The 12,232-nt window shown below is 41.4% G+C and overlaps 1 protein-coding gene across 6 annotated transcripts in view; it reads left to right on the forward strand.

The window, feature by feature from the left end:
• The window catches only part of STAB2 (stabilin 2), a 134,289-nt gene that overhangs the window by 102,790 nt on the left and 19,267 nt on the right, over positions 1–12,232 (forward strand). For 5 of the 6 annotated variants that reach the window (XR_006282895.1, XM_038391817.2, XM_043519369.1 and 2 more), the window contains 11 exons: positions 1,128–1,175; positions 2,389–2,472; positions 2,577–2,723; positions 3,146–3,286; positions 3,650–3,709; positions 4,300–4,476; positions 4,571–4,663; positions 6,183–6,329; positions 7,762–7,818; positions 8,964–9,087; positions 10,336–10,485. Coding sequence is in view for 5 of the 6 variants with exons in the window: in XM_038391817.2 (XP_038247745.1) it covers positions 1,128–1,175; positions 2,389–2,472; positions 2,577–2,723; positions 3,146–3,286; positions 3,650–3,709; positions 4,300–4,476; positions 4,571–4,663; positions 6,183–6,329; positions 7,762–7,818; positions 8,964–9,087; positions 10,336–10,485 (1,228 nt within the window). In the remaining variant the exon portion in view is untranslated. The remainder of the gene's footprint in view (positions 1–1,127; positions 1,176–2,388; positions 2,473–2,576; positions 2,724–3,145; positions 3,287–3,649; positions 3,710–4,299; positions 4,477–4,570; positions 4,664–6,182; positions 6,330–7,761; positions 7,819–8,963; positions 9,088–10,335; positions 10,486–12,232) is intronic. The other variant, XM_043519367.1, reaches the window with a different exon arrangement.

Below are 12,232 nucleotides of genomic sequence, written 5' to 3' on the forward strand. Positions count from 1 at the left end.
CCTGGAGAGTGCACAGCTGGCTCCTTCCCTTCTTGCACAGATGATAGAAGGGCCAGAACTGAAAGGGAGGAAAGGTTTCCTCCGATAGCCAGAAAGACCTCAGAGTTTATATCCTCTTAACTCTTCAGCCTCTAGCGCAGGACCTGATTATTACCCTTTAAACAAGGATTGTCCTGAAGATGTCCCCCCCTTACTTTTTATTACTGAAGAATGATGTCCTGAAGAATAATTCCCTCCCTTACTTTTTATTACTTCTCCAAAGACATGGAGGAATGGTTATGTCTCCTCTTAGTTATCAGTTCTCTAGGTTGTATATGTTCATTTCTCTTAACCTCTCCTTCATACGTCATACTTCCTAAACCTTTTTGCAGTTTTGCTTGCCTTTTGGGTTTTCCCCATTTAACAAAGTTTTGTTGCATAAAGCCCAGAACCACATGCAGAATTCTTCATGTGGTCGCTTCAATACCATATAGAAATTTATCTCCCTAGTCCCATAAGTGGTTACCTCTGGACAAGATTTTCAAAAAAGACTAGTGCGTTTGAGGGCCCAACCTGAGACACCTTAAAGGGACCAGATTTTCAGAGAGTGTTCTGACCTGCCTTCTGAAAATCAGACCTCTCTGAAGTGTCTCAGGTGAGGTCCCCAGAATCACTAGTCACTTTGATAAAGTTTGGTTTCTGTATATAACTTTCAATATATTATGTACTTTGTGCAACAGCAGCAAAATGCATGTTCCGTGACAAGCTCTTCAATATTGACAGTCACGGCCTGGTTTTGTCTCTCTGGGTCTCTATAATAAGACTAGAACTATAATACGAGGAAACGGAGTGACCTGACACCTAGCTGGCATTGCAAGGAACATGAATGCTGCTATTCTTCAATTCTCACAACTGCTTTCTGATAGCCTGGTAAGACAACACATACAACAAGCCAGATAAGAGCTACAGTGAGAGGTCAGCTGACAAGCTGTACCAATGCAGGCAATTACTGTATCATCTAGACCAAAAAGTTCCCTTTCTAGTACCAGGCATGTTCCTTCCCTGAGGGTGGCATTCATTAATATTCTTCAGACACAATTCTAAATTCACACAATTCAATATAAAAGTGCTGTTATTTTTGGTTGCAGGAGCTTCTTAAGGATTCCAATACTACTCATTTTTATTTCCATCTCAAGGTAAGAAAATTCTTGAATGTTTTTTGTGCCACAACATCTCTGGCCCTAATCTCACAAGGTAATCAGGACTGGAGTTGGTCAATTATTACTTATGTTGGAGACCCACAGAAAACCTAGAGTGTTGCACGTAATAGTGCTAGTTATTCAATACGTGGCACTTTTCCCTCTGAGTCAGTACTGCTACAATGGCTTTGAGGCTGGAGGGACTATGCACCGGTGCCCTTTAGATCAGACCCAAAACTGAAGCCCTTCCCATCCATAGACAGAGATCCCATGGCACATTTCTCCAAATTCTGATGTGGGCAACTACATTCGGTTGATCTAGTTCCGGTTGCATTTGACATAGTATTTTTCACCGCCTCTCTAAAATGTTGCGGTGTGTTGCTGTGTGCTTTTAAACAGCTGCTCTGTGCCTCCCGCAGTTCTAACTACATTTCAGAGGACGGTGATTCCTTTGTGTAGGCATATGTAGTGAGGCAGTGTGAAACAATGGATAGGGCAGGAGACCTGAGTTCTAGTCCCAGCTCTGCTCTGTGTCCTTGGAAAAGTTTCTGTGTCTTTGTTTCTCCTCCACCCTTTAGATTGTAAGTGTTTCTGTACAGGGATTCTCTCTTGCTATACGTTTGTGGGCTGCAGGGTTTCTAACCATAAGATTGTACATAAGCATATATGTGTGTATGAATATGAAAACACTTTGGGTTCCTTCTAGATGAAAGGATTTAACCATTCTCCCTGCAAAGCTTGTAACCTTTCTGCTTCCATATTAATCGCTACGGAGCACAGTTTTCTCTCGTACTTTCAAGCACTGCTTGTCCATTGTTATAAAGGAAGGTAGCACATGAGAGACAGAAAGAGAGCTCTGTGCCCTTACGTAGCAGCAGAGGAAGCTGGGGGAGAGTATGGTGAGGCAAATTTTGCAGAGAGACCTCTTTAAATCCTGTAAGACTGAAGCAGTTTGGAGGGCATCTTCCCCATAGCAACAGAGTGTTTCCCTCACTCTTACATTACTTGTGGTGGGATGGGAAAAGGTGATGCAATGTGAGGCAGATAGCAGCAAGGAACAGAGCTGTGGGCAGCCACAGAGGTCAGTCTAGAGGCCCTGCCTACAGTATGGAGCCTGGTTCCCTGTATGGGATCCAGTCTAATTCTGCCCAGTGTATGAAACTATGTGCATTAATGAATTATTTTTGCTTTGTTCTTTTAAACTTTCCAGGCCCTTGCTCTCAAAGATATTGCAGGTTCTGGTCCTTTCACTGTGTTTGCACCCAATACAGAAGCATTTAACAGTGAACCAAAAGTAAGTAAGAAAAAGGCAATGAACTTTGGGTGAGTCAGCTGGTAGCTTTTGGATTTGTATGTTATTCTGTCCTTTCCTTTGAACTCCTCCAATTCCTGCCCTAGATTAAAGACTGGATTGTCAATGGAGTGATGCCCCAGATCCTTAGGTACCATATGGTGGGCTGTGCCGGACTTCTCTATAATGACCTGACAACAATTACCAATGTCACTTCACTCCAGGGGGACCCCATCCAGGTCACTTTCTCACAGGTAACGAGATAGCCAAGGTAAAATTGTTAGAATAATAAACTGACCATTTTCATTTGTCGTTTTTAAAATTAGAATGTACCTTTTCCTCCTAAAAATAATAAATAGTATTTAAAATAAGAATTGTCTATTGCTGATCGTTTTCATAAATGCCACCCTCTCTATTTGCCCCGCTAAGGGCGCAGTCTTGCAGTCCTTGCTCATGTGAGTATTTTTACTCATATGAGTAGCACCACTGATTTTCGTAGGACGACTTGTGTGACTGAGGGTTGCAGGATCAAGCCCTAAATTACTAAAACTGGAGCCCTCTTTGTTACAAGTCTATTGCAAGCAGTGAGTTGGCCTCTCACGGTAAAGAGTTTTCATTTCAACATTTCCCTGCTGCACATTTCCATAGAAAGCACTTTTTTTGTTTACCTTTTCAGAATTCTGTGTACCTGAATACCAAGGCTAAGATTATATTCAGCGATACCGTCAGCACAAATGGTGTGATACACATCATAGATAAAATTCTACTTCCACAACACATGCAGGAATTCCCTAAGGGGGAATCGGGGACTAAGCGGGTACGTACCTCATTCTGTAGCATTCTGCCAGTCTAATCTGGAATGTTTCTTGCCAATTACCATTTGGCATAGTAGTTACAACAAAAGCATTGGCATTATAAAGCCCCTATTCTGAATCATTAGCACAGTTTTACAGTGTTGTATATTTAAAATTCTTTAGAATCATTCCTACATTCAATTTATATTAAAGATGTTCTGCTTTGTAAAGAAAGCATCTAAAATAAGACCTTTAAGGTGGCTTTGATTTCACAGTGACAAGTGAACTACAAGATCAAACATGCCAAATACCTTCTTACTAAATCTATATCCAATTTATTTCCCAGACAAGACAAGTAAGCCTATTTAATATTCTTATCTTTCTAGGAAAGCCTTAAAATGGTTGCAGCCAAACAAGGATACATCATGTTCAGCAACTTGCTAGAGGTAAGAGAATCCAGGAGGCAATGAGCATTTGGCACAGTTTTGTGAAATTGGCACACAGCCTGAGTGATGGGGCTGTGTACAGTGTGGAATGGGGCACAGGCTCCCTCCCCACAAGCTATGGAGGAGCCCCTGCAATCAGTTCTCTCACCTTCCACATGGGAGAATGGCAGACAGGTCTGAGCACTCCTGGGTCCCTAAGATCCATCCCCTCCCTGCTCTTTAATCTACCTTGTGTGCCAAAACTTTTTGGCCCGGATTTGTAAAAATGAGCTCCTAAGCTCAGAGATAGGCACGTAAATAAGTGGCCTGGTCCTTAATAAGAGTTGCTGGGTGCTCAGCACTTTTGAAAATCAGCTTCAGAATAGACTTAGAAACCTAAATGTAGACACCCAGTTTCTAAAATCTTGGCTTTGTGCCCAGGAAGGCAAGAATACAGGCCATTTACTAGGAAGGCTATGATCCATTCAGCATCCTCGCTGCTGGGCCAATTCCCTCCTAGCTACAGTACATGTTTCTCAGAGTTTATCCTTTACAGTGGGTGTAATTTTACAGTAAGAAAAAAAAAATCACTCATTTTTTCTGTGTTGCAGAATGCCGGTTTGATGAGTGAAATCAATGATCCTCTTCATAAACCAGTCACCTTGTTCTGGCCTACTGATGAAGCTCTCAGAGCTCTGCCTAAGGAACAGCAGGATTTCCTGTTTAAAAAATCTAACAAGGACAAACTGGTGCAATATCTGAGATTCCATGTCATCAGAGATGCTAAGGTGCTTTCAAACAATTCCTGATTTGTTTAGAAGAAGCATTGCTAAAACTGTTCTCCAACACCAAATCTTCCCACTCTGTGTATTTCTTTCACAGATTTTAGCCTGTGAGCTCCCCAGCTCCAATTCTCTGAAGACTCTTCAAGGTTCTGATCTCAGTGTAAAATGTGGGGATGACAACAACTCTATTGTAAGTTTCAGAGTAGCAGCCGTGTTAGTCTGTATTCGCAAAAAGAAAAGGAGTACTTGTGGCACCTTAGAGACTAACAAATATATTAGAGCATAAGCTTTCATGCATCCGATGAAGTGAGCTGTAGCCCATGAAAGCTTATGCTCTAATATATTTGTTAGTCTCTAAGGTGCCACAAGTACTCCTTTTCTATTGTAAGTGTTTAACATACGAGCACATTGGGAATCCTCATGGAATGTACTATTTAATAACATAGGCCTTGATACTACATTGGGAACCACTAGTGCAAACCCCTCTATGCCTGTGCAGAGCCTCCCTAAGGAATTAACAACACTGGAATTAATGGTGCTCCACATATGCATAGTGGTCCACATTAGCATATCCCAGTGCAAGAGTAAAGGCTTAGAAAACAGATCCACAGGTTTGTGATTTGCCTTACAGGTACAGTTGCTTATTGAAGAATAATTTTCTTTATCATAAGGCAGTAGTCTCTCTAAATAACTGGCTGGCACATACCTCAAAAGAGAAATGCCACCATGCCTCAGGCCCAGATCCTCAAATGTAGCTGAGTTCAATGGGAGTTAGGTGCCTAAATACCTTTGAGGATGTAGGCCTTAGTAGGTAACACATCAAAATATAAAATGAGCTCACACAAAGTGAAATTGACTCTGGGAGAAGAGCCCTAAGTGTACGATGTACAGTATGGGCTACATTTTAGAACTAAGGACCTGCGAATTATTATTGCCTAGATCAGTGGTTCCCAAACTAGTTCCGCCGCTTGTGCAGGGAAAGCCCATGGCGGGACGGGACAGTTTGTTTACCTGTCGCGTCTGCCGGTTCGGCTGATTGCAGCTCCCAGTGTCCGCAGTTCGCTGCTCCAGGCCACTGGGAACTGCAGGAAGTGGTGTGGGCCAAGGGATGTGGCGAACCGCGGCCACTGGGAGCCATGATCGGCCGAACCTGCGGACGCGGCAGGTAAACAAACCGGCCTGGCCCGCCAGGGGCTTTCTCTGCACAAGCGGCAGAACAAGTTTGGGAACCACTGTATTCTAGATACAAACCTGCACAAAATCTGTTGTGCAAACTGCATGGTTTGCGTGTGTGAGCACCTGTTTGCACTCAGGTGCACTGACTTTGCAGGTAGCTGTTTCTGAACATTTGGCCTTATGTGTATATACACTGAATAAGGAGACTCCGTGACTGTTATGAAGGAGCACTCTGCATACTCTTGTAGGGGAGGGGATTCATGGGTGATGGCATCTGCCTACCATTCCCTCTGGCACCTAACTGGGACACCCCCGCCTTAGAGACAGGGGTTTGCATGCATAAGCCTAGTGGGAAATGCTGTTATCATATCTGGAAATGATATGCAATTTTATTTTGTAAGAGAGAGAACTGGCTTCAAAGGAAAATTTATATTCTTACTAATTCCTGAACAGGAACTGCACATGGACTGAACCAAACATCCAGTGAAGCAGGCTCCTTATTTTGTGCAATTGTCTTCTTGCCTCTCTCTCAGGGTGACCTCTTTCTGAATGACAGGAGATGTAGGATAGTGCAGCGGTACCTGGAGTTTGATGGTGGCATCGCTTATGGGATTGACTGCATGTTAATGGACCCCACCCTTGGCGGGCGATGTGACAATTTTATCACTGCAGATTTCACGGTCAGTCAGTCCTCAGTTCAGTTTTGTGACCCTTGGGGAGATGTGAACTGTAGGCCAAATCCTGGCCCCACTGAAGTCAATGGCAAACCTTCCACTGATTCCAATGCAGTCAGGATTTGGCTCCAGGTCTGAAACTGTTTAAAGTGCTACTTTGGGTTTGTCTGGTGGGAAGCCTAGGGTGGACCTTGACTAACTAAAATAAAGTATCAGGGGGCAGCCGTGTTAATCCGTGTCCACAAAAACAACAAGGATCCAGTGGCATCTTAAAGACTAACAGATTTATTTGGGCATAAGCTTTCATGGGTAAAAAATCCACTTCTTCACAATGGTGAGGTATGGTGCCTAAAAGATACACTAAGGTCCACCTGCAACTATGATAAGGAAAAGGGCAAGGTTAGGTTGGGATTAGCTAAAACATGTTAACTAACCCTGACCTAATTTCAGCCACTTCTCCTAGTCTAGACAAACCCTTTATGGACAAATATGACTATGAACAGAGTGCAAAAGTTAATTCTCTTTGAAGCCTTTTGAATAATGCATGTTGAGAGGGCCAAATAAAGTTACCACCTCTAAGAGAATGATGCTCTTACTTTCTGAGTTACATGTAAGGTTAAAGCAATCATCCATCCTATCTAACAGTGACTAATGCTGTCTGCCTTCACAGAAACATATAAAAGTCTATTATAATACATCTACATGTGTATTATCATAACACAGAGGGGATTTTTTTCCTGACCCTAGATGGTGATCCCTATAAGCAGTAGGATTGTTAGTGCTTATTTTTAATCTTAACTGGTATGTCTGTGGATGCCTGTGCTCTTTGTATAAATATCTATATCTAGAAACTCTTATACTCACAAGGTGCTCATTTAATATGTTGATGAGGGCCATAACAGTTTCTAAAGAGAAATACAATATGGCCAAAAAGCCACTAGTGGTTTTGAGTCCTCAGCTTGAGTCACCTTAAAGGTGATTGCTTAGGGTGGGTCCCCAGCACTTTCTGAAATCAGGTCTCTTAAAGCATCTCAAACTGGACATCCAAATCGGAGACACCCCAAATCCATCGTCACTTTTGCCAATGTAGGCCTATGTACAAATAGATAAATACATCTCCTCTTACCTATTTAGCTTAATAGCAAATTTGCACTTCCAGAACTATTATACTGTGAAATTTCATTTCTCTTTCATTTCATTAAATTGACTTAATATACCTGTTTTGTTGTCATTTTCCTTTACTTTTTCCCCTCTTATCCCTTTTGGAAAGCTCCAATAATTTATATTAGAAATAATGAAATTCGATAATTTTTAAAAGTATTTTTCTCTGGTCATTAATTTTAACTGCCTATATAAAAGTAGGCACTTTTCTGGTGCTTTCAAACAGCTTTGTTGTTGTTCTTATTTTTAAATATATGTTTTTCCCTTTCTACAACAGGGAGATTGTGTTGGCTGTTACAATAATCCTAAATGCCCTACAGCGACTAAACCAAAGGTAATAGTATCTTTTTAAGGCAGTCTAATCGACAGGCTTCTGTGCACTGCACAATAATAAACTAAAAATAACACATACTTTCAAAGAACAGTAGAGCGGTGAACAATGAAATCACTTGTTTAAATGGAACAATAAAATCCCAGTCCCCCTGGAGTCAGTAGTGGGTTACAGATCTGATACACAGTGAGTGCTTCCATTGGCTTCTGTGGGTTCTGAATTAGGCCCTGTCACATCAGCCTTTCCCCATTAAGAATTATGATCAAATCCTATTAGGTCAGAAGTGACAGGGAGTTTGGTGGTCTCTCCCTCACACATACTGCACACCAAAATGCACACCTGCACACTTGATGCTTCTATACATGTGTCAGGTTGTGTTATATTGAGCAGAGTGGACCTACGAGCTAGCGGAGAGTGGCAGGGTCAAAGTGTATGGTCAGCATTCTGTCTGGCATCGGCTACTGTAGGAACCTTAAACATTTACCAGCACTAAATTCATCTACAGACATTTTAATAATTAAAAAGAAAGAGTTTAGACTGGCATACTCTTTGTTCTCAAGTTTGTCTGCTTCTATCTACCGAATATTCAATGAGAGCTCCAGAACACTGGCTTGAAAATTTATCCTAGTCTAAACATTACAGGCCAGATCCTCAGTTGGTGTAAATAGCCCTAATGCAATTGATTTAATTGGAGCTGGGCCAGTGTACACCAGCTGAGGTTCTGGACCATAGGGCCCTTCTCTTCTAGGTGACTGGTTCAAATCCAGTCTAAGGCAGTAGTGACCAAAAGTTACCACCATCTGATGGCTCATGTGAAATGAATGAGGTGGTGCCAGCTCTCTTCTGATGTGTCCTCCCCGTTTATTGTTACCTGTTGGCTGTCTCAGAAGAAAGGCCATAGATTAAATGGGCAGGAAGCCTGAAGTAACCTCTTTCCTCAGAGTTAGCCTCATCACATCAGGGCTGAAGCATATTGAGGGAAGCTTGCACCACTACTGCCCATACTTTGCTTTTTCTGTACATAGATCACTTTGATCTCCAGGGCCGTCAATTTGATCAGCTCTGCATTAAAAAAAATACAGTGAGTTAAAAATAAATCCACAGAACATTCAATCACCTGTGTTTTTATCCCCCTGTGTAATGTTTAGGGAGGGATGCAGAAGTGTAGATACCAATTCTATGGCAGGAGCCTAGATGGCTGTCGCCAGGATTGTTTGATGGTCGTTTGGATTGCAAAGTGCTGTCAAGGCTACTATGGGCGAGACTGCCAAGGTAGGATTGCCCTGATTAATCTTTGAGATCTCTCTGGGAATAGCTGCCTGATACCACAAGGTGACAAGGCAATTCATGATTGGAGATTTTTAAGAGCAGGTTAGACAAACACCTGTCAGGGATGGGCTAGATAATACTTAGTCCTGCCATGCAGGCAGGGGACTGGACTAGATGACCTCTTGAGGTCCCTTCCAGTCCTGCGATTCTATAATTATATTTAATAGTTTAAAAGAAATATTGAATAAAGTCCTGCAATCATGATTATGCACGAGTCATGACAGGGTTCATGGTCTAGTGTACTGAGTATACTAGTATGCTAACTAAGAAACAGGAGCTGCTGAGATGTAATCTCAGCTCTGACAGAGATTTGCTCTATGACCAGGGATAACCTCTCTGTCTTTGTTCCCTCTTTGTAAAACAGGGTAATACTGCAGTGAGAATTCATGCATGCATAAATAACATTATTATTTTCCTCACCAAATAATAATTTAAATATGCTCAAAAAAGTTCTTTATGTTAGCAATTTGTAAACTCCATGTTGATAAAGAAGAGTAAAATTAATGTTAGAGAGAGTAAATATTGCTTTGTTGTGACATTGCATGGAAACATATTTCAGCCATTTGAAAAAATTCAAAAGATGTGAGGACCATATCACGTGCCAACTTCTGGGGAATGACATCAAAATGCATTAAACACGTGCTAGAATTCACAGCTAGTGCATGAGCCTGTGTGTATTTGATATGAGTTCAAAGAGCATTAAGCATTAATAGGGCTGTGGGGCCCTGTTAATTTTAAAAAGTATTGACTTTGAAAACCACAGCCATGGGGAATCACTACCAAGGCTGGTTCTGTATCATCTAACTAACTTCCCAACCTTCACTCAGCTACACCAGCATGCTTGCCAAATGTCATGTGTTTTAATCCAAGCAGTTGTTGGCTTTGACTTCACCAGAGCTCTGCATGGACTCAGGGGTTCATCCATGTGGATCAGATTGCAGTTCTGGGGGCCAAGAGTCTAAATGAGTGGGCTCCAGGTTACATCCTTCAAGTAAAAGAGGTTGTATGAATCCACTGTGGTCCACTAAGTGTGTATGGGGGGGATTTTCAAAAGCATTTAAGGGATTTAGGAACACATTTTATGAACTAACATTTTTGTGCTCAAAGATTTTCTAAAACCAGTTTTCTTAGAAAACAAACAAACTTGTAAACACAAGGCAGAGCTGACTCACTGCATTTTATCCTTTCTAGCCTGCCCAGGAGGGCCAGAGACCCCGTGTAATAATCATGGTTTATGTAACGACGGATACTCAGGAACCGGAGAGTGTAAATGCAACAGTGGCTTCAATGGGACTTCATGTGAGCTGTGTTTGCCGGGAAGATATGGCTCTGATTGTAAATGTATGTTTCAGCCTTATTTCTGAATTAATATCTGATTAAAATACACTATTTTTCTATATTTATTTTTGAAGCAGAAAAAATATTTTAATGTATTAATGTATTTCTTTGCTCTTCCATTTCAAAATTGACACATGGCTGCCATAGCCTGCACAGTGGTTGAAGATCACTACCATGCAGAGAGCCAACACGAGGCCTCAAAGTAGGGTTAACATGGGACTTCAGTGGTACATTGGCTTGTGTTGGCCTTCTGCACTGGGGTGAATTTCACCCACTCCTCCTATCAGTTATACAGTTCCATTTTGCAGTAACATGAAGCAAGTTGTGGCTTCACTTCTTGCTTGATCTACAGTCCTTTTTAACCAAGATATAGCTGTCTCCCAACCCCAGCAACAGACAAGACAAGAGAATGGAAACGCTGATAAAATACAAGAAATCAGAAGGATGTTTCATGGCTATTAAAGGCAACTCTTTATACTTACCATATGAAAAAGAGAGTAACACAAGAGGGGAAATTAATTTGTGGAGAGGGCCAGCAGACGGCCTATGCTCCATGGAAGTTCCTACATAATCCCTCAATTGTGGTCTTAAGTGGGACATCCTAGGTGTGTTGGCCTTGTGCATACTCATGGGGTAAATTTCATCCTCGATTAAAAAAATTATTCTCAGCATAAAGGCTTTAGTTGAGAGCAGAAGAGATGGGATATTAACTCTTTCACCGTAAATTACTGTTTTCAATCCAACACAGTTTTGTAGTAACTAGCACTAACCCATAAGGTTAGGTTATGCATGCAAAAGTTCCAATGCTTACCCAAAGTTTATCCATTTGACATCTGTTGTATGAGAATTTGTATGTTTATAGTACTATATAAACTATCATTCTGAACCTCAAACTCTTATATTGACTAAAAGAAAAGCCAAAAAGGTCTTGTGGCCCTATATGCTTTTTTTAAATGTACATAATTCATTTGTTTATATAAATCAAATATTAATTTACTAGATTAAACCCTTCACAAATCAAAGGAGAGTGTGAAATCCTGGCTCCATTGGAAGTTTTGCTGCTGACTTCTATGGGTCCAGAATTTCACCCACAGAATCAGAATTGCTTGTAAGCCAAATCCCATGCCATTACTTTCCCACATACACAAACATTCCTGGCAAAGGGGTGGGTCAGCAGAAACAAAACTCCATTAAATAGCAAAATACATAAAGAACTATCAATAATAAAGATTCTTCATGACAGACCAGCTCTATTGCTTGATACATCCACAAAGAAAGCTCTACTACTCAATGAAAAAATACTTTGTGCTTAAAGTTTCAGGGCATGGGGGTAGAGGAACATCCCCCTACTATTAAAAAAAAAATCATCCCGATTCAGACACTTTTAGTCAGTCATGAAAAATAGCTGAGATATTTTTGAGGGTAAGAATATGTGTGAGCAGGTAACTTTTACACCTGCTTGGAGACAAAATCAACCTACCTTGCAAATCCCAGCTTTGAACTTGTTAACAATCAAATGAACAATCAGACAACATGAAGGCCAGCCTAAACCTGCTTCCCAGGTGTGATGGCTCATAGGGTTCCTCGATCAGGCTGCTCAGCCCCCACCCCTTAAATCCTCTCTCTCAGATCTCTCTGACAGAGCAACTCAACTTGCTTGTTAAAGCTTGTTAACTCTCTTTATTCCCTCTGGCTAGAAAGCCCTCCCTCCAAGTTTGACATAACTGACAGTTGTTGCATGCTAAGCCTG

Source organism: Dermochelys coriacea, chromosome 1 (assembly GCF_009764565.3).
Source record: "Dermochelys coriacea isolate rDerCor1 chromosome 1, rDerCor1.pri.v4, whole genome shotgun sequence".
Classification (NCBI taxonomy): domain Eukaryota; kingdom Metazoa; phylum Chordata; order Testudines; family Dermochelyidae; genus Dermochelys; species Dermochelys coriacea.